Source organism: Leopardus geoffroyi, chromosome A2 (genome assembly GCF_018350155.1).
Source record: "Leopardus geoffroyi isolate Oge1 chromosome A2, O.geoffroyi_Oge1_pat1.0, whole genome shotgun sequence".
Lineage (NCBI taxonomy): Eukaryota > Metazoa > Chordata > Mammalia > Carnivora > Felidae > Leopardus > Leopardus geoffroyi.
This window is the reverse complement of record NC_059331.1, coordinates 33,766,022-33,790,481: the sequence shown is the minus strand read 5'-3', so window position 1 is coordinate 33,790,481 and position 24,460 is coordinate 33,766,022. Positions and strand designations below refer to the sequence as shown.

General features: G+C 41.3%; 1 protein-coding gene across 13 annotated transcripts in view; it reads right to left on the bottom strand.

Annotated features, from left to right (window-relative positions):
• The window catches only part of SLC25A26 (solute carrier family 25 member 26), a 138,036-nt gene that overhangs the window by 10,175 nt on the left and 103,401 nt on the right, over nt 1-24,460 (bottom strand). For 6 of the 13 annotated variants that reach the window (XR_006715920.1, XM_045493469.1, XM_045493470.1 and 3 more), the window contains 3 exons: nt 23,893-23,937; nt 2,543-2,581; nt 2,353-2,422 (listed from right to left, as the gene is read on the bottom strand). Coding sequence is in view for 10 of the 13 variants with exons in the window: in XM_045493469.1 (XP_045349425.1) it covers nt 2,353-2,422; nt 2,543-2,581; nt 23,893-23,937 (154 nt within the window). In the remaining 3 variants the exon portion in view is untranslated. Of the gene's footprint in view, nt 1-2,352; nt 2,423-2,542; nt 2,582-21,231; nt 21,344-23,892; nt 23,938-24,460 lie in introns of all 13 variants that reach the window. The other 7 variants (XR_006715921.1, XM_045493467.1, XM_045493461.1 and 4 more) reach the window with 4 other exon arrangements.

Here is a 24,460-nt window from a genome sequence, read left to right as displayed (position 1 = left end):
CAGTTTAAAACCAGAAACGTGCCCAAGGAGGAGTAATCTAATTTCTGACTTACGGGCAAGTCTCACATCACTGCCTTTGTGGCCGCGTGAGGCTGGGGAGGCTGGGGAGTCTGAGCGCGCAGGCCTGCAAGGGGCGGCCCCGGGCGACCAGGCGTTATTCATTCCTCTGTGGTGTGCAATGCACCCTGTCACAACAGACTCCTACGGGGGATCGCTTCTTCGCAAGTTACGGTACTTTTTAAATGATGTTTATCTTTCACAAAGTTTTTAAAATAGTAACTGTATCTGTCACAGCACACCAACTGAAATTTCAAAACAAAAGAGATATAAACAAAAATACACTCATTTTACCTTCTGGGAAGAAACGCACGTGGATCTACCCTCGGTGGATTTTTGCAGAACCTGACAAACTCCTTCACTTACAGAACCTCAGCAGAAGAAATAAGGCAACTGAATTGGAGGAGTTTTTAAATCCACATGCTATTAGAGATAATTATGTATAGAAACTCTATCAACATATTATTCTCTCAATGCAGTGGTGAATAGGAATCGATGTGATGACAGCTTTTCATTTTCTGGGTATTGGGTGTTTCTACTGCAGTAGAAATAATACCTCTCATCCATCAGCTCGGTGTCATAGATCACAAGTACTAATACCCACGTGATCTCACCTAGCCCTGCCGTAATCCCCCCGCTAAGGCCGGGAGGGGCGCGTCTGTAACAGGAAGGGAACAGGGGGCAGAGCTGAGACCTGACAATTCTCTTAAGTCCAGCAAGCTGGCCCACACAGGTGTGTTGCTCCGGCCAAGTCCCTTCCCTGCTTCACAATGAAGCGTCCATCAGTCACCGGAGCACAGGACTGCTGGACCACACTCCGCCGGGGAGCCCCCAGACTGAAAGGGCCCGGCCGAAAGGATCCTACCGCACAGCGGATGGCTGATAACTAGTTCTTCCCTCCCCGCTTCTGACTAATCTAACTGCTTAGCACTCATTACAAAGCATTATTTGGAAAAAGGCATTGTAGTGAATGTAAATTTCCTTACTAGAAACAGTGCATTTGTAAGCAAATCTTTGAATGAGCTACTTCGGAAATGGGACCGGAGAATATACCCTTCTTACTTCAACACGTGGAGGTTTTATAAGAAGTGCCCTTCCTTATCCAGGATGACCAAAGTTCCGTAATGCTTACTTTGTCCCCTGGAGGGAGTAAAAAAAAAAAAACCCACACATTTCACTTAAGGACTGGGGAGTAAAGACTCTTGACCTCCGGAAAGTGAATCAAGACCACCTAGTCATTTAACACAGCTAATGACGAAGGGTCATGTGGAAACAATTACCCATCATAATCCATTTGAGGCGGTTTCATGTCTAGAGGTAAGATTCTTATTTTTGATTATCAATTCTACACGTCAAATGGGTCCAATTATTAATAAAGAATCCTATGAAATACATGCTTTCTGTTTTCCTAATCACCACAACCAAAACCCAATCCAACAACCATTACACAAATGGCAAAAGAATCATTTCCTAATAAAGCTGACATCCTAAAACTACTTATCTCTTTACTGGCTACACATCAAAACTAGCAGTTTACGTTTTCTGGTGCATCTCACTTTGCTTTATTTCAACCGTAATTCTAATTCACCTTTATATGCAACAGCAAGATGCACTTCTCTCTTAAGACTGCTAAGCCTATCACTTCTTCAATTTTGTAAAGCACCCGAGTCCTCATTACACCCTCACTGGAAAATGCACATGACTTAGTGATGGATAACACACTATTATTGCACACTGTCACTTTGCTCTTGGTTTAATGCCTGGAAAATGGCCAGATGTTTAGATCTCCGTATTTTCTCCACAGAGCAGTTGAGCCTTCGGTAAGTTTGCTGAGCAGCCTCGGCCCTCCTGACACTAGTTAATCTGTGGTGCTGTCAAACATGTCACACGAACCGTGAATCATTGCCTTCTGCAGGAATCACTGAAACCCCCAAAGCACTGCTCAAGGCAGACAGCTGCACACTTAGCCCTGCACCCACGGCAAGTCTCTTCCCAGAGAGGACTTTATAAATCATCTTTGAGATAATCCAAGGGCCTGAGTGAAGGCTTTAATAAAGATAAAAAGAGAAAGAAAAATTTGTCAAAAACAAATTGGTTGTCTTTCAAGCAGACACCTTTTTAGCAGGGTTTGTTTCCACCCCACCCCCGAAGTCACTCTCTTTTCTCAAACAACTAGTGGAACTCTCTTCATCTAAACAATCTGGAATTTCTAAAGAATGTTGTTTTTGCATAGTTAATATTTTCACATTTTTCTCCCCCCTTTGGTCTTTCCCAGTATAATATAATCCCTTGCACCTGCAAAAGCTCCACAGACTGCTGACTGCCAACAATCCACCACGTGATCCTGCCTCCAGGACCAGAGGGCCTGTGTTTAAGGAGAAAGAAAAAGACAAGTTATTAAATATTTGAATTTATCGGACCCTCCCGTGGGTTAGCTCTGGGGATGGGAACTTAAGTGAGAAGCTATTTTGGTGACATTCCTTACTGATGACATAAGCGATTTTCCCAAGGACTTAACTGCATTCTAAAAAAAAAAAAGTCAAAGAAAAAGGGTGACAGCTACACTTGAGTGCTCAAAGGAAACAATTTTCAGGAAATGTGCATGATCTACACACATTTGTGTATACGAGTACAAATAAAAATAAAGCTAGATCTCTAAGACAAGGTAACATTTTAAATATTTCCCCTCTGATTCTAAACATATAAATAACATAATTCACAAATGAGTCCACAGCAGTGTCTGTCTGCCATATTCCTCCGGGTTTTTTTCTCAGTCTTTATCCATATTGCCCATGTCTGAAGGATGTGAATTCTGTTACTTATGCAGGGATTTTAAATTCATCAAAACATTTTTTGCACTTTTCATGAAATAAATTGAAGATTATACAAATAAACACTCATTCCAAGTTTCAAACTAGGCCAAATGATGGCAGAGACATGGTGCCTTGCTCACCAAGAGCTGATGATCCAGTAGAGACAAGATGCAGTCACATCGGATGGAGAACACACATCGGATGAATCAGGCACTGGTCTCGTCTCTGAACATGTGTTAATACTCCTCACAACAACCTTAACAGTTGGGCCCTGTTACTTACTACCCGCCTTTTACTTAGGCTTTCTAACAGCACAGCCTGCATTCTGTTCTTTCTTTTGGCTTTTGTTTTACTTTACTGAGTTTTAAGTAGGTATCCAACAAGCTACACATATTTACAGTATGCAACTTGTTTTCTTTCTCTGACACGCACGTGCGCGCACACACACACTGCCATAGATAGTATGTCCATCACCCCCAAAAGCTTTCTCTGCCATTCCTCTTTCCTGACTTTCCTCGCCACCCCCCTACACAATGTGATGTCGTTCTAGATTAGTTTGCTTTTTCTAGAATTTTATGTAAAGGTAATTGGACATTCATTTTTTTTTTTAACCTGGATTCTTATCTTCAGAATTTTTGTAAGATTCATCCATGTTATTGTGTACGTCAATACTTCGTTCCCGTTTAACTCCTAAATAATATTGCATTATATAGCTACAATAGGTTTCTGCTTACTGAAGCACATTTGGGATTTTTGCAACTGTTACCTATTATAAAGACAGCCATTATGATGGCTAAAATAAAAGCCATACCTTTATATGTATGGCTCTATACAGACACATGCCTTCATTTCTCCTGGGGAAATACTTAGGGGTACAATAGCTGGATCTCATTCTAAGAGTACGTTTAACATGCTAAGAAACTACAAAATCACTTTCCAAGTTGCTTGTACCATTTTACATTCTGACCAGTTCCAATTTCTCCACATCCTTACCCACAGTATTACTGGTACTTTAAAATTTTAACCATTCTAATAGGTGTGTAGAAGTATGTCACTGTAGTCTTAATTCATATTTTCCCAATGACTAATGATGTTGAGCTTCTTTTCATGTACATTTATGCCACCCCTCAATCTCCTTCCGTGAAGTGTCTGTTCAAATGTTTTGCACATTTTCAGTGAATTGTCTGGGTTTTTTAATTACTGAGTTTTGAGAGTTCTTTATACATTCCAGATAAAAGTCATTTGCAAATATTTTCTCCTAGACCTAGATCACGCTTTGGTGACACATATAAGAAATCTTTGTCTAACTCAGGCCACAAAGATACTTCACCTATGTTTTCTCCTAGAAACGTTTGGTCTTTAGGTTTTACGTTTAGATCTACCATTCATTTTGAGTTAGTTTTTATGTATGCTGCAAGGTAAGGATTGAGGTTCCTTTGTTATGTTTTTAACCTATGAGTATTTAATTGTTCCATAAGAAGACTATCCTTTCTCCAATTAACTAATTTCCCACTTTTTTCAAAAATCTGTTGTCCATTTATGTGTGAGTCTACTTCTAGACTGTATTCTGCTCCAATCTATAGATCTATTTTAACACCAACTGGATACTACCTTTACTACTACAGGTGTTCAGTAAATCTTGAGATCATGGAATACTCTCCAGTATTGTTCTTATTATTCCAGGTTCTTTACATTTCCATATGAATTTGAGAATCAGCTTACCAATTTCTACAAAACAGTCTGCTGAGATTTGGACCTGAATTGCATTAAATATACAGATCATTTTGGAGAATGGAGGTATTGGTAAAAGTGAGTTTCTGACCCATAAATATTTATGGTATATCTCTCCATTTACTTAGGTCTCCATTATTTTCTCTCAAAAGTGTTTTTATAATTTTCAGTATATATGTTTTGGACTTATATTTTGAGGTTTATCCCCAAGTATCCATAAGTATTTCATATTTTGACACTCTTATAAATGGTACTGCCTTAGGAACTTCAGCTTCTGATTGCTAACATGTAGAAATATAATTGATTTTTATGTAGTGATTTTGTTTGTATACTGCCACCTTGCTAAATTTATCCATTCTAATAGCTTCTCTCTAGATTTCCTCAAATTTTCTATATCCATTATTATATCATCTATGAATAAACATAATTTCACTTCTTCTTCCCAGTATGGATTAGTGCCTTCTATTTCTTTTTCTTGCCTTGTCTCACTGGGTAGGACCTCTAACCTACTGGTATGCAATTCAGTAATGATGACAAATATTAGAAAAAAGATTTCTTGAATATATTTATTAAAATAATTAGAATAATATAAATGACCAAGTGATGGTGGCATGACATTTTTAGAGACAATCAAATATATCACAATTGAAAGAAAAACACCAAAGTTGGTACTAATTTCCTACTCTCCATATTTCCACAGTGATGTTATATCTAGAATATTGAGAAGGCTGCTACAGAAATGGGGAAGATGCCAAATAAATAAATAAAGACATATATAGCCCTATTTGGTCAATTTCAACAATTTTTATGTGTGATTTATGCTCTTTTTCTTTTATGCTCTGGATCCCTTTCATTCAGTAATCCCCCACCCCTACCAACCATCCAGCCGTTCACTGTACCTATGAATATATATATATGTTTTTTGGACTCCACATGAAAGAGATCATACATACAAGGATGCCTGGGTGGCTCAGTCACTTATGCATCTGACTTTGGCTGAGGTCATGATCTTGCAGTTCGTGAATTCAAGCCCCACGTTGGGGTCTCTGTGGACAGCTCAGGGCCTGGAGCCTGCTTCAGATTCTGTCTCTCCCTCTCTCTCTGCCCCTCCCCTGCTCGCTCGCTCTCTCTCTCTCTCTCTCTCTCTCTCAAAAATAAACATTAAAAAGAGAGAGACAGATCATGCAGTATTTGTCTTTCTCGTATTTATTTCACTTAGCATACTTCCCTGAAGGTCCATACATGTTGTCACAAATGGCAAGATTTCATACTTCTGGATGGCTGAGTGATACTCCCTTGTGTGTATGTATATCCTAATTTCTTTATCCATTCACCTGTCAATGGATGCTTAGAGTGTTTCCTATCTTTACTACAATACACAATGCTGCACTGAACACAGGGATGTAGATATCTTTTCAAGTTGGTGTTTTTACTTCCTTAACGTAAGTACCCAGAAGTGGGATTGCTGGATGACATGGCAGTTCTATTTTTAATTTTTTGAGACCTCTCCATACAGTTTTCTACAGGAGCTGCACCAATTTACGTTCCCAGCAACAGTGCACAAGGGCTCCCTTTTTTCCACATCCTTGCCAACACTTGTTATTTCTTATCTTTTTGATGACAGCCACTCTGACAGGTGTAAGGTGATATCTCATTGTGGTTCTTTCATTTGCATGAAGATTAGTATTAGTGATGCTGAACACCTTTTCATGTACCTGTTGGTCATGTATGTCTTCTTTGGAAAAATGTCTATTCAGATCTTTCACCCATTTTTAAATCAAATGGTTTGTTTGCTGTTGAGCTTTATGAATTATTTATGTATTTTGATACTAGCCCCTTAACAGATATGATTTGCAAATAATTTCTCCTATTCAGTAGGTTGCCTATGTCCTCTGCTTGCAGAATCTTTTTAGTTTGATGTAATCCCGCTTGTTTACATTTGCCTTTATTGCTTTTGCTTTTGGGGTCAGATTCAAAAAACCACTGCTAAGATCTATGTTAAAGGAGCTTACATTTTCTTCTAGGAGTCTTATGGTTTCAGGCCTTATGTTCAAGTCCTTAATCCATTTTGAGTTCATTTTTGTGTATGATTTAAGAAAGTGGTCCAGTTTCATTCTTGTGCATGTGGCTAACCAGTTTTCCCAGCACCATTTATTGAAGACACTGTCCTTGCCCCATTGTATATTCTTGCCTTCTTTGTCATAAATTACACACACACACACACACAGGTTTTATACCAATACCTTGCTGTTTTAATTATTATAGCTTTGTAATATAGTCTGAAATCAGGTAACAACTTTTCTTAAGTCACATGCTCAAGTATGCATATTACTTAATTAAATATATAACAATGTGTGGTATCGGAGGGCTCCCAACATTTCCTTCCGCTTAATGAGAATGATTACTTAAAAAGTGTATTTATTAAATTCACTAGCCTAAGGGCACAGCTGCCAAAGAGATTTTTGTAAACTTCTCATGGAAACAGAGACGCTAAAAAATATTTTATCACACGTAGCTTTCTGAAGATAGCCTTGCCACTGAGTGTAATACTTGGTACTTTTCCAGTAAATGCTTTAATGTTTGTGAATATCTGTGCTTCTGTGGAAAGCATTATTTTCTCCATAATTCATACAAGCACTGGTGGCAGCAGAAGAAACAAAAAAAGATTATATTTTTTTTTTTTTAATTTTTAATGTTTACTTATTTTTGAGACAGAGACAGACCGTGAGCAGGGGAGGGGCAGAGAGAGAGAGAGACAACAGAATCCAAAGCAGGCTCCAGGCTCTGAGCTGTCAGAGCACAGCCCGACACAGGAGTCGACCTCACGAACTGCGAGATCATGACCTGAGCCGAAGTCAGACGCTTAACCGAATGAGCCAGCCAGGCGCCCCTATTATCTTTTTACTTTATTTTTTTTTTCAACGCTTATTTATTTTTTTTGGGACAGAGAGAGACAGAGCATGAACGGGGGAGGGGCAGAGAGAGAGGGAGACACAGAATCAGAAACAGGCTCCAGGCTCTGAGCCATCAGCCCAGAGCCCGACGCGGGGCTCGAACTCACGGACAGCGAGATCGTGACCTGGCTGAAGTCGGACGCTTAACCGACTACGCCACCCAGGCACCCCTCTTTTTACTTTAGAGGTGGAAGAATGAGCATTTTATCAGGCAAAAGCCAGTTTTAACACCATGATTTAATTTGCTGACTTTTTAGAACAGGAAAATTAAACATAAACTGGACTTTAGTGATGACTGAAGGTCATCCTCAATTAATCTACTGGTATCTTCAAGAGCTCCAAAGAGCAGAAGTTTACTCAAAACAAACCGAAAATACACAAATAATGCTGACTTTATAACCAATAATAAAGGACAAATAATAAGATGTGAATTACAGGTCATACAGAAGAAGGAAAAAAACCAAAAATGTTATGTAATTCATAAATTCAACATTTACGGAGTAGCAACTGGCTATCAGGCACTTTTTTCAAAGGAAAACAGAAGAGCGGTCCCTAGGTCTAATATTTGACAGGGGCACAGTGTGGGCAGAAAAGGGTTGTAAGAGAGAGAAGGCAGGTGATGGAGAAGGCTTCACAGAATTGTCTGCTCTAATCTAGGAGGAAAAAAATTGTGTTGGGGCAGCAGCGGGGGGGGGGGGGGGGGGGCACTTGCCCAAAATAGACTCAGATGGCTGAAGACACAATTTAAAAATAGAATCTCCACAGATAAGCATAACTTTCCATTATCACCTGGCCAGAATAATTTAGTCTAAGAACATATAAAGAAATCATTTTGTATTTGAAAAAAAAAAAAAAAAAATCTCTAGAACCAGAGGGTTTAGAATCCAGTGAGAAGTTTCAGTGGCAGACACGGAACAGGACAGAAAGAACAATTACAAACACTTGCATGGAACTTGTTTACGCTCCACGCACTGAGAACTTTACATACATGAACTCTCGTTACCTCTAACTCTTCTGAGGGATGTGCCTTTTTATCCTCATTTTACAGACAAGGAAGTTGAGGCTCAGAGAAGTTAAGTAACTAGCCAACGTTCAAACAGACAACAGCAGAACTGGAACGGGTGAGACATTCTGGTACAGAATAGAAAGAAGAGGCCTTGAACCTGCAAGTTAGAGCTGTCTGGACAACAGAAGGGTATTTGTAAGACACCTTACTTCCACATACAGACCATAATTTTTTCCGGAATGCTATTCAAATACCCAAGCGAATGAACAAACTCTGTCACTGCCCAAAACAACTTGCTTTACATAAGAGGAGTGCATTTTTTTTTTCATGAGGAATTGTCTCAAAAGAAAAAAAAAACAACAACAAAACTTTGGAAAATATTGAGACCAAGCTAAAAAGATCAATTTATGTACAAATGTTTCACTTGGGAACTCCTTTAAAATTCCTAAGCACCACCACCACTAGTAACAACAAAAACCTGACTGGTAGAAAGTACTGCATATGAGTTACCAAAGTACTGTGAAATGACAAATTTGTTCATCAATGTGCAGGGACGACAAGGTTGAGATCCACAAAAAACTGGCTGGGAAGACGGGAAAGGTTAGTCAGTGGAAACGTAAATATTATTGCTAGTGACTTCTCAGTAATTTGAGTAGACTGGAAAATGGAATAAAAACACAGTGCAGGCAACAGTAGGAATGATTACTGGTGACAAGAGTAGTTGCCACTTGCTGAGCACCTAGCTTGTTCCAGGAGCTATGCTAAAGATTTTATATTTCTTATTTAGTTTTAGAAAATGTTATGATCTGCAAACACAGGTACGGGGGCGGTGCTAAATCACTGTAAGGAATTGGCCAAAGGTCAGAGAGACAGTAAGCAAGACAGCTGAAGCTGGTTGGTGGCTCCCCGCAAAGCCATGTGTCTTGTAGACAAGATAATATATATGCATCATTGTAAGATTCCTCACTACCATACACAGCTCACCTTCTAATACAGCTACATTACAATATGTAAGTTATTAAAATATTGTGATGTCTGTACAAGTTGTTCAAATAACGTGGGTTTGTAATGGAGGATTTTTTTTAAGGACGTATCTGAACACCAAAACATTTAAATTGCCATAATTTTTCAACCTAAGTACTTCCACCTCCGTGGAGGTCTAATGGTTACTGTGCAGGCAGATAAATGACTAGTGAGTGTAGGGATGAGGGCAGAAAGTGAGCCCAAATGTGAAAAACCATAGTATTGGGAATCTCAACTCCTATGATAGAGGATGCGAACGAAAATAAGTAAAACTAAAAAAGCAGACGGCATCCTTTACCTAATATTGGTTCATTTATCCCAATTCAATGTCCTGTTTCTTTTTCAAATAAAAACTGAAATTTTCAGAAGAACCCATGCATATTTGTTACCATTTCAGGTCAATGAGAAATTTCAAGTGGAAGTAATGAGACAGGCAGAAATTACTCTTCATGTTGCTTACATGGTTGTTTCCTGATTAGGAAGGTAAGTGACAACAAGTAGGCATGTTCATGGCAGAACTACAAGATTCTACATAAGAGCAAAACATCTCCTTTGCTCACTATTATCCTCACAGCTGCCTGGAGTCTGGTTCACAGCTTAGTGTCTATAACTTTTATTAAGTTTCCATAACATAGCTTGATTACAAAATATTTCCAAGAGCTTAGATACTTCACTTCGAAGAAATTTTACGCTTACAGAAAAGTTGCAAAAATAATATGGTTCCCATATACCGTTCACCCAGCTTCCCCTAATGTTGACATCTTAAATGACTATAGTACAACGAAATACAGGAGATTAAAGTAGGTACAATACTACTCACATACAGACTTCGAATTTCATCATTCATACTGTTTATAAAGATATGCAATTTTTAACATGAGCTTTTTTATTTTTTATTATTTTATTTTTTTATTTTTGAAGGGGAGAGAGAGAGAGAGAGAGAGGGAGAGAAAGAAAGAGAGAGAGAGTGAGCACGAGCAGAGGAGGAGCAGAGAGAGAGGGAGACAGAATCCGAAGCAGGATCCAGGCTCTGAGCTGTCACCACAGAGCCTGATGCAGGGCTCGAACTCACTAACTGTGAAATCATGACCTGAGCTGAAATCAGAGGCTTAACCGACTGAGCCACCCAGGCGCCCCTAACATGAGCTTTTTTAAAATTAACATTATTTCTATCATCCATTAGGATATCACGAGGAATCCTGAATACCTATTGGTAGCACAAGAAAACAAGTAGGTCGTCTTACTTTCCCAAGCAATTCTTCACTCACGGCTGAAGGCCTATGAGAGGAAGAGCAGCATGACGTAATTTGGCTTTCCCAAGCATTCCCCACCCCCCACCCTCCCACCCCCGCCCGCCACTAACCCCAGAGTAACAGCTACTAGCCTGAGTATTCATTCAAAGGATAGAAAGCAAACACCAAGTTCAGTGCTATTAAACGGCTAGGAGGGCAGGCCTGGGTCAGGGGTTTTCTATTAGAGCATAATAGTATGAAACATGAAGAGAAGGCTTTGTTTTTCACTTCAAAAGACCCACCCGAATGTACACTATTGTCCTATAAATGAGTAACAAATCGAAAAAAAGTGTTCTGGCTTTAGTGCAGGAAAACTCCCAGTTTGGGACCTCAGCTATCATACTCAAAAGTAGTTACGCAGCTTCCAGTACTGCAGGCGTATGAAACTTTACCAATGCTTTTGGGGGTACAAGGATAGGCACGCGTACAGGAGCATCTCCTTGAGTCCACATTAATAACCTCAGGTGACAATTTATTTAGACGAAACAAAAGACAATCCTCTGTGCAGGCCTTAGTGTTGTGAGTCCACCACCAGAATGTTGTGGAGACAGTAGAGATGCGCTAACGCTCTCCAGACTGTAGCTGATAGGGCCACTGTGGAACATACACTTTATTTTTTTTTTTTTCCAACGTTTATTTATTTTTTTTTTGGGACAGAGAGAGACAGAGCATGAACGGGGGAGGGGCAGAGAGAGAGGGAGACACAGAATCGGAAACAGGCTCCAGGCTCTGAGCCATCAGCCCAGAGCCCGACGCGGGGCTCGAACTCACGGACCGCGAGATCGTGACCTGGCTGAAGTCGGACGCTTAACCGACTGCGCCACCCAGGCGCCCCGGAACATACACTTTAAAAAACAAAGCAACAGCTGCTCAAAATGTTATTATCCAATTAAAATTTTTTTAACATTTATTTATTTTTGAGAGACAGAGCATGAGCGGGGGAGGGTCAGAGAGAGAGAAGGAGACACAGAATTTGAAGCAGGCTCCAGGCTCTGAGCTGTCAGCACAGAGCCTGATGCGGGGCTCAAACCCACAAACTGGGAGATCATGACCTGAGCCGAAGTCGGATGCTCAACCGACTGAGCCACCCAGGCACCCTGTTATTATCCAATTAAATGAATCATCTCTCTGTAAGTAGTCATATACCAACATGTCTTCAAAAGAGATCTCCAAAGCAAAGTTTTAAACCGAAAACATTACTAAATACAATTGAGACCACAGTCAAGCTCTCACTTCTGCCATACTATGGCTCTGGCAACATCATCAAATGGCTACAGTAGTTTTCCTAACTGAAGGTGGATGTACCTAACTGATGATTAGGAATCATTTATAATACACAGGCTAATTATAGCTATAATGGCGGCTGCATGGAAACCATTCACAGATGTGTCAAAGCACCAACTTTGTGTGGGCTGGTATGTAAACTCGTTTTTGGTGAAACTGTATTTGGTTCGTTGGGATACTGAGATACTTGACTTCTAGACAAGTTAAGGTGGTGAAGATACAAAGAATTTGTAACGAAGTCTTTAATGAATGACTGTGGTGGTAACTAAAGGTAATAAATAACTCATTTATTATTCTTGAGCAAAATCAAGATGGGCTCAAATGCTGAGTTGCTTATTAATATTGAGGTTTTATAGTTAAAAAGTATTAATTTGGGGTAAATGTGGCTAAGTTTTACTAGAGAGGTATTTCTTCTGATTGGGTGCTCTCGGAGTTTTCTGGCTCTGGATGTCTTGTCAGTTTTGGGTAGGGAAAAGGGGTCCTGTTCTGTTAACAGTATCTAGACATATCACTGAGTAACAGTTAAAATAAAACAAATTATGGTAACTCATGCTCGTGATATTGACTGGGAGTCAACAAAAACAGGTATGATTATTTTTAATAATTCTGCCTGCAAACGCACACCTGGCTTACTATATTTAAGGAACAATATTTTTGAAAGATTTTTATGGGTGAAATGAAAGAACGGAGGGACTGCACTGCTAAGCCCTATGTAGCTGGAAACAAATATACTGGCAAGCCTCCTTCCTCAACAGCACCAGAAAAATATACACAGTAAGGAGTCACTGTTTTCACTGACCTTCATGAGCAGTCTCATCTCACCCCTAACTCTCTAGGAGAGAGACCTCACTGCCTTCCCCACAGGCCCTGCCCTGTTCCTTACAGAAGGCTGGCAAATGCCTGCTCCCTAGATGAAGAGCGACAACCTAGTGTTTGGTAACTTCACCTCTGTGTAAAGAGCAGGGGAAGACAAGAACTGGCCAAACATCACAATCCCAAGTTTTCATTCTCGGCCCAGCAGAGAACCACATTGACCGGGCGGGAATGGCGAACAGTTTCCACCTCCAGGACTCCCAAGTGACGGAGGTGGATGAGGCTTTCCGGCGCGCTGTTATGTGGGTCAAAGGTTCTGTTTAGGGTCAGCTGGACGCAGGGCTCTGATCAACGGGGCACAGCCACCGAGAGAGACACCAGAGCAGCAGCAACGCCATCCCAGTGCGTACTGAAGCCAGACAGACTAAACAAGCACCAAAAATGCTCACAAATAACCAGAGAGCAAATTTAAAAAACAAAAACAAAGCTCCCTCCTTTTTTCTCATTTTTCAAAGGAGGCTTCATGTGAACCTAGACATGGGTCCTCTGAAGTCAACTACTGGCAAGGTATATAAACTCCCAAGAAACTGGAATCATTATAGGCATTTAAAAAAAAAATTTTTTTTTTAATGTTTATTTATGAGAGACAGAGACAGCTCATGAGCAGGGAGAGAGGGCAGGTAGAGAGAGAGAGGGAGACACAGAATCTGAAGCAGGCTCCAGGCTCCAAGCTGTCAGCACAAAGCTCCATGTGGGGCTCGGGCTCACAGAACTGCAAGATCAGGACCTTAACAGAAGCCGGATGCATGACCCTAGGCATTTTTAAAGTACTATGTTTGATAATCTGATGAAACTAAAGCATGGTCAACTCGCCTCTTTTCTCACACTTTGTCTCAGCAAAAAAGGCAACGTGACTCAACATAGTCATCTTCTAAGGGACTGGTTCTCTTTATCTCCTTACAGTCACTAACTTGCCCAGGGAGGAGATAAATGTAAAAAAGAAAGAAGACAAAGGAAGAATCCTGCCGTGGTTTTTACTGTTTTTGACCAAGGACCCTAACCCCCTACCCTCTAAGATGTTGCACTGATGAGGCAGGTTTAAATCTGACCTTCAGGAACGGAACTGCGTGGTGTCGTCATCACTGTGGCCTCTCGCTGTAGCTACCATGGATGGGCAGCTGGGTGCCCAGGTCACAGGAGGGCTGGGGGAGGAAGTCAGAGCTCCAGAAGCCACGACCTTGCCAGCTACCGTCTCAGGGCCCCTGCTAAAGAGGCCAGTCCTCCACCCTACTTAGTGTTCCTGGACATCTCTTTTTCACTCTCTGCCTTGCCCAAACCACACAAAACAACAACTTACAAAACATTTTGCTTACAAACGGAATCCCACCTGAAAGTAGGAGGAAGTTTTTATTTTCCTAACTCCCATATTACGGGATCTCTCTCTCTCTCTCTCTACCTGAGTGGCCCTAGAAACAAGAAAATGTCACCTATTACTTTCATAAATTGAATGAAAGGGCACTAAGATTTTTTTTTTTTTTGCACAAAGTGTCTCTTATCTTCCAGGATGCGAATTAAGAATTCAGATGTTCTTGTAGTTTTTGAATTGTTCAAAGATGCCTGCTTCATTCTGCGATTTTGCTAAAATCCTTATCAGCTGCTTACATTCTGACTCAACTGGTGGTCTGGACATACAACAAATACTTTGGTCTTATTTTCAGGTGTTTTCTTCCACACTGATATATTTAATTTAATATAAATCTCTCTCTCTCTCTCTCTCACACACACACACACACACACGTAAAACAGAGCAAAATCTGTTATCCTTCCCTTCTCAATCTTTAGCATGCCTTTATTAGCAATCTATGTTTTGACCAAACATGTCCATTACGACACTAGAAATTAAAGTGTGTACATGAGGACAATGAGCACTGAGCATCTTCTAAACTACTATTTTTTAAAATTTTTTAAATGTTTATTTTTGAGAGAGAGAGAGAGAGACAGAGACAGAGACAGAGCCCGAGCGGGGTAGGGGCACAGAGAGAGGGAAACACAGAATCTGAAGCAGGCTCCAGGCTCTGAGCTGTCAGCACAGAACCTGACATGGGGCTCGAACTCACGAACTGTGAGATCATGACCTCAGCCAAAGTTGTACACTTAACCGAATGAGCCACCCAGGCTCCCCTAAACCATTACTCAGATTGTTAAAAGGTGTAGAATTTTGTCGTGGGTTGGAATATGGTGATAGACATTTTAAGTGTTATCAAAATAAGAATCAAGAATAAACAAGCTATTTACTCTTCCATTTGAATAAAACCAGGTTTTTCTAAAGTACTAACTTCTAAAAACAAAGTATACAACAAAAATCTAAGTGACGACTTTATACATTGTACTTATAACTCAAAGAATAATCCCCTGACCTGATTTCTAATACAAAGCTAAGATTTCAGCTTCCAAAATCATCAGCATGGTGTCACAGTCTTACATAACCAAAATTATTTTATTTTCATTTTACTTCAACAGTTGCATCTGAACTTAAAGCTTGCATTTCTTCTAGTTAGTGCTTTGCAACTTTGTAACACCTTGTGGCTAGAAGCTTGTTTAGACCAGACCACATTCTTAAACAATCCTCTAAACTACACTGCTACTTCTGTTAAATACTCAGTTAATACAAAAAATGTGACATTCTTACAGGGAATTTTATCATATCCTTCCAAAATATGCTTATTGTTGACCTAAAGCTCAGTAAGAGTAAACCCGTATGCTATAGTGGTGGACATACTTCTAAAAGAAACTCATTATAAATGAAACAGTTAATATATATTATCCAAGTCTGCACTGAATTTGAAAAAGAAAGAATGCCAAACTTCAATTAGTAAATCGTTACAGACACCTGCTGTGTAAAAGAACTATTAACAACATAAACATATATATAAACAATCAGAAGACAAAATTCCTTCCTCCAATAAGCGAAGAACTACAAGAAATTAAACACAAACACACAGAAAAATGTGGTCTGGCTTTTCTCATTACCATAAACTACCTGTGCTCACCCTTGGCCGGTCACAGGGCTGACTCCTGAAGCGAACACTGTTGAATCCCTGCCCAAGGACAGGAGAACCACAGATGCTTGGGAGAGTCGATCTAAGAAATATGCCAGCCAGTGTTTTTAATCTTTATACTATCAAGTTAAGGAATCAATGCAATTTGAATAGGAGATAATCCGTGAAAAGTGGTTATCATGGCTCCTGGTGCACTGTAACTTAGAGAAATGTTGGGTATTATGGTGTTACTACAGTTACTATCATTAACAATGTTAACACAGTAAAAGGGTGCTGGACAGGAAACTGAGACTTGGATTAGAGATGAAGACAACCTCTCTGAGCCCCTTTCCTTGTCTTAATGCAGACGACAAGGCCTCCCACCCCAGGTTGTGGGTGATGTGAATCAGATGCTAATGAACGTGTAGTGCTTACTTAGCCTAGTGCCTGGCACTTAGTATCTGCTCAACACACAACAGATATGTTTTTTAAGTATTCAGGTGATACAAGGTCCTAACTGAACAAATTTTATTAAAGTGCTAGGAAGGGAATGAAGAGGGGCTATGGTTCCTGAGGAGGGAAGATGAGAAGGTCTTCCTCCAAAGAGGGGTGGAAAGGGAAGTCCTCTCTCTGGTGACATATGGCCTAAGGCCTGGGGAAGGAGAAGGAGCTGGCCAGGAGAAAAGCCTAAGGAAAGACCTAGAATGGAAGTTCAGTTAGGAAAAGGGACTGTCATCTGTCCTCTTTACCATGCTATCCCCAAGCCGAGAAGTTCCTGACATGCAGCAGGCTCACTACTACTGAGTAGTGCTCAGTGACGATGTTAGAAGAGCGTTTATGGCAGAGGGCACAACAAATGTAAGGGTCCTGGGTTAAGCAACACCCCAGTTGAGCAGCCCACAAAGAACCGAAGGAAGGCCAGCAGTAAGTGGAGACACTGTGGCTGCAGTGTGGTTAGTGGGTGGGTGGCAGGAGGTGGGTGACACAGGAGGGGGCCAGAGGACACAGGAACAGTGTCAGCCATAGCTTCAACTCTAGATCTTATTCTTCTTTCAAAGAGATGCCACCGATGGGTTTAAGGGACAGTGGTATGACTTGATTGATTTCTTTAAAAGATCACCCTGGCTGCTGTGAAAAGAACACATTTTAGAGAAGCAAGAATGGAATCAGGGGGACCTTCTGAGGAGCCAAAGTGCCAAATGAGACAAAAGGCGAGTCCGAGGCCTCAATGAGAGCAGTGGACTTGTTGACGGGCTGGGTTATCGGGATGGGAGGAACGGAGAACTAAGGAGTAACTTCCAGCTTTTTACTTTAGCTAGCAGCAGATACTTGTGCCATTTACTGAGAGGGGGTCAACACAGGAAGACCGGCTAGAGACAAGCAGAATGAAAGCCAAAAGTTCTGTTCTAAACTGGTTCGCCTGAGAGGATCCTGGGAAGATGGCGGCGTAGGAGGACGCTGGGCTCACCACGCGTCCTGCTGATCACTTAGAATCCACCTACACCTGCCTAACTAACCCAGAAAACCGCAAGACTAGCAGAACGGAGTCTCCGGAGCCAAGCGCAGAGGAGAGGCCCATGGAAGAGGGTAGGAAGGGCAGAGAGGCGGTGCGCGCTCCACGGACAGGCGGGAGGGAGCTGGGGCGGAGGGGCGGCCCGCCGGTCAAACAGAGCCCCCGAGTCTGGCTGGCAAAAGCCGAGGGGCCGGATGGAGTGTGTTCCGACAGCAAGCGGGACTTGACATCTGGAAGGTTATAAGCTAACAGCTCTGCTCGGAGAACGGGAGGACAACGGGAGGGAGAGTTGTTGAGCCCCGGACGACAGAGCTCAGCTTGGTGGGGAACAAAGGTGCTCGCCAGCGCCATCTCCCTCGCCCATCCCCCAGCCAAAATCCCAAAGGGAGCCGGTTCCTGCCAGGGAACTTGCTTGCACCACGCAAACACCCAAAGCTGTGCTTGTGCGGATCCATCCCTCCGGCGGGTCTGACTCCCTCCCGGTGCTGCAGGGCCCCTCCCGAAGCAGATCTCTGAAGGAAAAGCAAGCTGAGCCTGCCCCTCCCACCCCTGTGCACCTTGCCGATCCACCCCGGCTAATACACCAGACCCCCAGCACCACAAGCCTGGCAGTGTGCAAGTAGCCCAGACGGCCACGCCACCCCACAGTGAGTCCCGCCCCTAGGAAAGGGGAAGAGAAGGCACACACCAGTCTGACTGTGGCCCTGGCGGTGGGCTGGGGGCAGACATCAGGTCTGACTGCGACCCCGCCCACCAACGCGAGTTATTCAAGACAGAACAGGGGAAGTGCCCCGCAGTCCCGCACCACTCCAGAGACTAGCCAAAATGATGAAACGGAAGAATTCCCCTCAGAAAAATGTCCAGGAAATAACAACAGCTAACGAACTGATCAAAAATGATTTAAATATAACAGAAAGTGAATTTAGAATAATGGTCATAAAATGAATCGCTGGGCTTGAAAACAGTATAAAGGACAGCAGAGAATCTCTTGCTACAGAGATCAAGGGACTAAGGAACAGCCAGGAGGAGCTAAAAAATGCTATCAACGAGTTGCAAAATAAAATGGAGACAACCACGGCTCGGATTGAAGAGGCAGAGGAGAGAATAGGTGAACTAGAAGATAAAATTATGGAAAAAGAAGCTGAGAAACAGAGAGATTAAAAAACACAGGAGTATGAGGGGAAAATTAGAGAACTAAGTGATGCACTAAAGAGAAATAATATATGCATAATTGGTATTCCAGAGGAGGAAGAGAGAGGGAAAGGTGCTGAAGGTGTACTTGAAGAAATAATAGCTGAGAACTTCCCTGATCTGGGGAAGGAAAAAGGCATTGAAGTCCAAGAGGCACAGAGAACTCCCTTCAGATGTAACTCGAATCGATCTTCTGCATGACGTATCATAGTGAAACTGGCAAAATACAAGGATAAAGAGAAAATTCTGAAAGCAGCTAGAGATAAACGTGCTCTAACATATAAAGGGAGACCTATAAGACTCGTGACCGATCTCTCTACTGAAACTTGGCAGACCAGAAAGGAATGGCAGGAGATCTTCAATGTGATGAACAGAAAAAATATGCAGCCGAGAATCCTTTATCCAGCAAGTCTGTCATTTAGAATAGAAGGAGAGATTGGGGCGCCTGGGTGGCGCAGTCGGTTGAGCGTCCGATTTCAGCCAGGTCACGATCTCGCGGTCCGTGAGTTCGAGCCCCGCGTCGGGCTCTGGGCTGATGGCTCAGAGCCTGGAGCCTGTTTCTGATTCTGTGTCTCCCTCTCTTTCTGCCCCTCCCCTGTTCATGCTCTGCCTCTCTCTGTCCCAAAAATAAATAAACATTGAAAAAAAAAAAAAAAAAGAAGGCGAGATAAAGGTCTTCCCAAACAAACAAAAACTGAAGGAATTCATCACCACTAAACCAGCCCTACAAGAGATCCTAAGGGGGATCCTGTGAGACAAAGTACCAGAGACATCACTACAAGCATGAAACCTAGAGACATCACAATGACTCTAAACCCGTATCTTTCTATAATAACACTGAATGTGAATGGATTAAATGCGCCAACCAAAAGACAAAGGGTATCAGAATGGATAAAAAAACAAGACCCATCTATTTGCTGTCTACAAGAGACTCATTTTAGACCTGAGGACACCTTTAGATTGAGAGTGAGGGGATGGAGAACTATTTATCACGCTACTGGAAGCCAAAAGAAAGCTGGAGTAGCCATACTTATATCAGACAAACTAGACTTTAAGGGCTGTAACAAGAGATGAAGAAGGGCATTATATAATAATCACAGGGTCTATTCATCAGGAAGAGCTAACAATTATAAATGTCTATGCGCCGAACACAGGAGCCCCCAAATATATGAACTGGTTCGCCTGAGACATCTTGAGTGAGGACGTCAACTAGGAATCTGGTCACAAGAGGCCGTACATGAGAGGAGGTGGTCCATGACAGAGCTGTAAGGACAGCAGTCAAAGCCAAGGGACAAGGTGAAATAATAAGGGATGGGTCTTTGTCAGGTAATAACAACCACATCATCTATCATGTTTCACTTCTGGTTGGGTTGCCAGAAAGTTCCAAACACAACATAAATCTTAAAGGAAAATTTTCTTCTTAGGAATTCTGGACATGATAATCTACCCCTTTTACTTTTCCTCTTCTTTACGGTGTCAGTCTTCTTTCTTGCAAACATAAACAAAATTTATTTATTTACAAAATTGTAAAAATTTTATTTTATGTACAATGAGAAAGGGAAAACAGAAGAAATGAGGCAGCGTAGTGACATCCCTGGGGGAGTCAGGAGGACTGGCCCCCACATCTCCTTGCAGAGTGTACAATTACAGACACATCAGCTGAACGTTATGTGGGGGTGTTGTGCTTCTCCGATCGACCCCAAGCTCCTCAAAGGCATTAACCCTCTTATTCATCTTTGCATTGCTGTGAAATGGGCCAACGTCCAGCTCAGAGCACACAGACAATACATGTACCCTCACACCATCTGTCACCCATTTGTAAATGCAAGGGACTGAGGCCTTGCTCCAGTACTCTAAAGCTCAGTTCTCAGTTGTTTTAAACAAAGGACAGTGTGTGATTAAATACCAGTAAGGAATGCACACAAACGTGAGGTAAGTTTGGATGAATCTTCAAGGCCTGGGTTGGAAGACTTCAAGGAGGGGAAAAAACAAAACTCAACTGGTCTTGGAAGATGCACAGTGTCTGGAGATGTGGAAGCATATTTCAGAAAGCAGCCAAAAACCAGAAGCAGGAAGGAGTCTATTCTGGCTGGAGGGAAAGGATTTTGAACAACGAAGTACAGGGAGAAGGGAGCTGGAAAAAACTGTGAAGACACAGAGCGGACATCCACGAGTGCCAACAACTTTAGGTTTTAGAGTTTCAGAAAGTTACAAACCGCTGAGAACTTCAAAGAGAAGTTGAATGAAGATCACATAAATTCAATGTGTAGAATGGATAAGAGAGAAGACAAAGTGTCACGACTGCGTCTTTTAAGTTAATAAGAATCTGAGAAGAAGGAGGCCACAGGGTCCACAAAGTCAGAGTCCACCCAGACTTGCTGAGTGATGTGCTACAGACAGAGAAAGAGACCATGAAATTATAACCCAGGGTTTGAGACCAATGGGTCAGGAGACGAGCAGTATGCTCAAGAGAAATGAAGGCAGCAGGAGGAAGTGATTCGACAAAAAGGTGGTACCTTTAACTGCAGGCAGAAGAGGCTTCAGATGACAGTGGCCACTCTCTGTTTCCAGACCGCTCCCCCACCGCCCCGCCCTTGCAGCATAACACATACGAGGTCTGCTCAAGTCCTTGTGGGGAAGAATTTTCCTTAGTATTCTCACATGAACACCATAAAAAAGTTCTTGCACATATTTTAATCTATGGGTACAAAAGCAAATGTGAATGGATTTGCTTTTACAAAATAAAATTTATTTACAAAATTTAAAAATTTTAAATTTATTTACAAAATTGTAAAAATTTTATTTACAAAAATAAAAGAAGTGGCCAAAACGGTCTCCTACGAAGCACTGTGAGTTCACATTTGGACATTTAAACAAAATAATATTGTTACGGAAAAAGATATTCTATATTGTCTAGCCACGAGAGAAGTGCAAATTAAAACCACAAGGAGATACCAACATACTATGAGAATAGCTAAAAAAACATGTTTTTAATCTATCTAATGATTTAACAAGAAGTGACACAGGTGCAGAGCAACCGGGACTCTCATTACACACTGCTGCAAAATGGGGCAACCTCTACCTTGGACAGTGTCTTACCAAATTAAACTTGTATTTTCCTTATGACCTCACTCCTAGGGACCTACCCAAGAGAAACAAAAACGTATGTCCCCATACAAGTACCTGCATGCAAATTCATAGCAGCTTTACTCGTAATCACAAACCTGGAAACGGAAATGTGTATCACCCAGTGCACAGGTAAACAAACCCTACTGCAGACCTCCATACAACGGGATACTACTCAGTGACGCAAAGGAAGTAACTTCTGGTACAGCAAAAATATGAACGCGCCTCAAAAGCATATCCAGTGAAATAAGACAAGGCACAAAAGGCTACATAGTACGACTGTATTTATAAAATATTCTGGAAAAGGGAAAACTACAAATATTCTGAATTTGGGTTACGGTGGTAGTCACAAGTCATTTGTCAAAATGCATAAAAATGTACATTCACAATGGGTGAATTTTCCGGTATCAAAATTACTCAGTAAACCAAACTTTAAAAGAAAAAAGAAAAAGATAGCATTTTAACATTTGCTCAAAGACAACTGTTAAGGTGTAACTTTATTATCTATGATTACTCTGAAAAATTCTAGACATTTCTTAACTAGCTAGAATACTACAAATGTCCTTAATACTGAAAAGAAATAAACCTCATGCTTTTTCCCCTCTTTGGGCCTCAAAACATTCCTATGCAAAGATAGGGCTGTATGAGTGTGAGTGTGCTGTGTGAATGCTGGTTATTGAGGCGCTAATAAAGTGAGTCTTGTTTCCCGGACAGCTGTCGGCTCCACTGCTCTACTGCTCTTCCGTCAGAAACAGAAGAGGAGAGCTCTTATGCTCATGGAATGTGGCCTTCTAATTGGACAGCTGTTACGTCATGCCCAGAAACACTGCCCAAGAACCCATTCTCAGCACGCACCACGCAGAAAACGGTAAAAACAAAAATGACAACAAAAGACCCAAGAAACGATTATACAAAGTACATAGACATAAACTAAGCTGTGCTATTTAAAAGCAGATCACTCCTAAGAAATATTTCTCAATATTTAATATTCCAGATTGTCTTTTTTACGAGTCATGTTTTACCTCATCTTATTATCCTTAGCATACAACCTCAGAGTTCAAATATATCTATTTTTTACTTTTCAAAACACATTTTGTATGAGCATGCTTTGATTACTAATTCCATACAATTATGACAGTAATGATTTTACCCTTTGTATTATCAAATGCCCACCTAGAGAGTTTGCCATTTTACAGTTTGGTCTGCTATAAGCCATTTTCAGTTGAACAAGGGCTTTCAAATTCTTTTGACCGTTATGCACATTTTCCGTCGCAACCCGAGAGAGAGAGGTGTGTGTGCGTGTGCAAGCAACACTGAGGTTGTACGAAATAAGACTTACGCTTACCACGAGATGTTCTCTAATATTTCCTTTCACATTAGAGTCCTTAAAATGCTGTCAAATAGCCACACAATCCATATCATGACACACAATTTTCAAAATCATCGCCCCAGAAGATGAGGGAAAAAAACCCTCATTAACATTTTTGCCTGTTTTAAACACAGGCTTTTAAAAATTCACCTATTTGTCTTTAAACACATGAGTGACCTTCCCTGAAGCTGACTCACAACTCACCACACTCTGTTCTCCCTCGGGGTCCCCAGCTGGCTGGGGTGAACGGCAGAGTTGGAACGGACCTTCAGAATCCAGGCCTCTGCTGCTCCCGGCCTGCAAATACTCGGGACCTTTATTTCTGTCCATTTACCCACCTTGTTATTCCTCGGCCTCGACACACATGCACACACACACGGAATGAAACAGAATTCCACCAGGTAGAAAAAGGGTTGCAGTAGAGAAGGAAGTAAAGCCAAGTCTTTTCTTAACATCCATGCATTTCAGTCATGCCTGCTGTGCTGATTTTCCAGTATCACAGAGAGAACAAGTTTAAAAGGCTGAACTGGCATATAAATCACACGCAAAAAGTATTTTCAACTATCAACAATTTTGAGTTTTTAAACTGCCAGTCAATATTCTATTCTACTATTCCACACTGAAAATGGTGGGCATGTGTGTGAATCAGGCAGAAATTTTATACGAAGATTGGAAAACTTACTTTTAAGGACTCCCACAAGGGAAACTGGACCAATGAGAAAGGAATCTGAAGAGAAAAAAAAAAAAAAATCAAATAAATTAGGTGGGAAAGATCAGAGTTTGCCTAGCCCTACTATATGAACCTATAATTATTATTTATAAGCCTTAGTTCATTTTAACTTTATGTGTATAACAAAACTAACATTAAATTTATAGGTGCAATATATACAGTTTTCAGAAAAAGAGTTAAGCTGTAACTGCCTGTAGAGTTCTACTAACTTTTTGAACCCAAGGGACATAAAATGATGGTGTGAAACCCTTTTGAAACAAAAAGAGAAACACAGTACAGAGATCTGGCTACTGAACTGACAAAGCAAATATTTCCTATCACAAGCAATAAGGACTTTAAAGACTTGACATTTTTCTGAAGAACCAGAGCTGTCTACTCCTTAGCAGGCCAAATGTTGGGGTTTAAAATAGAAACAGGGAGGTGCGCCTGGGTGGCTCAGTCAGTTGAGTGTCCGATCAGGTCACGATCTCACAGTTCATAAGTTCAAGCCCCACGCTGGGCTCTAGGCTGACAGCTGGGA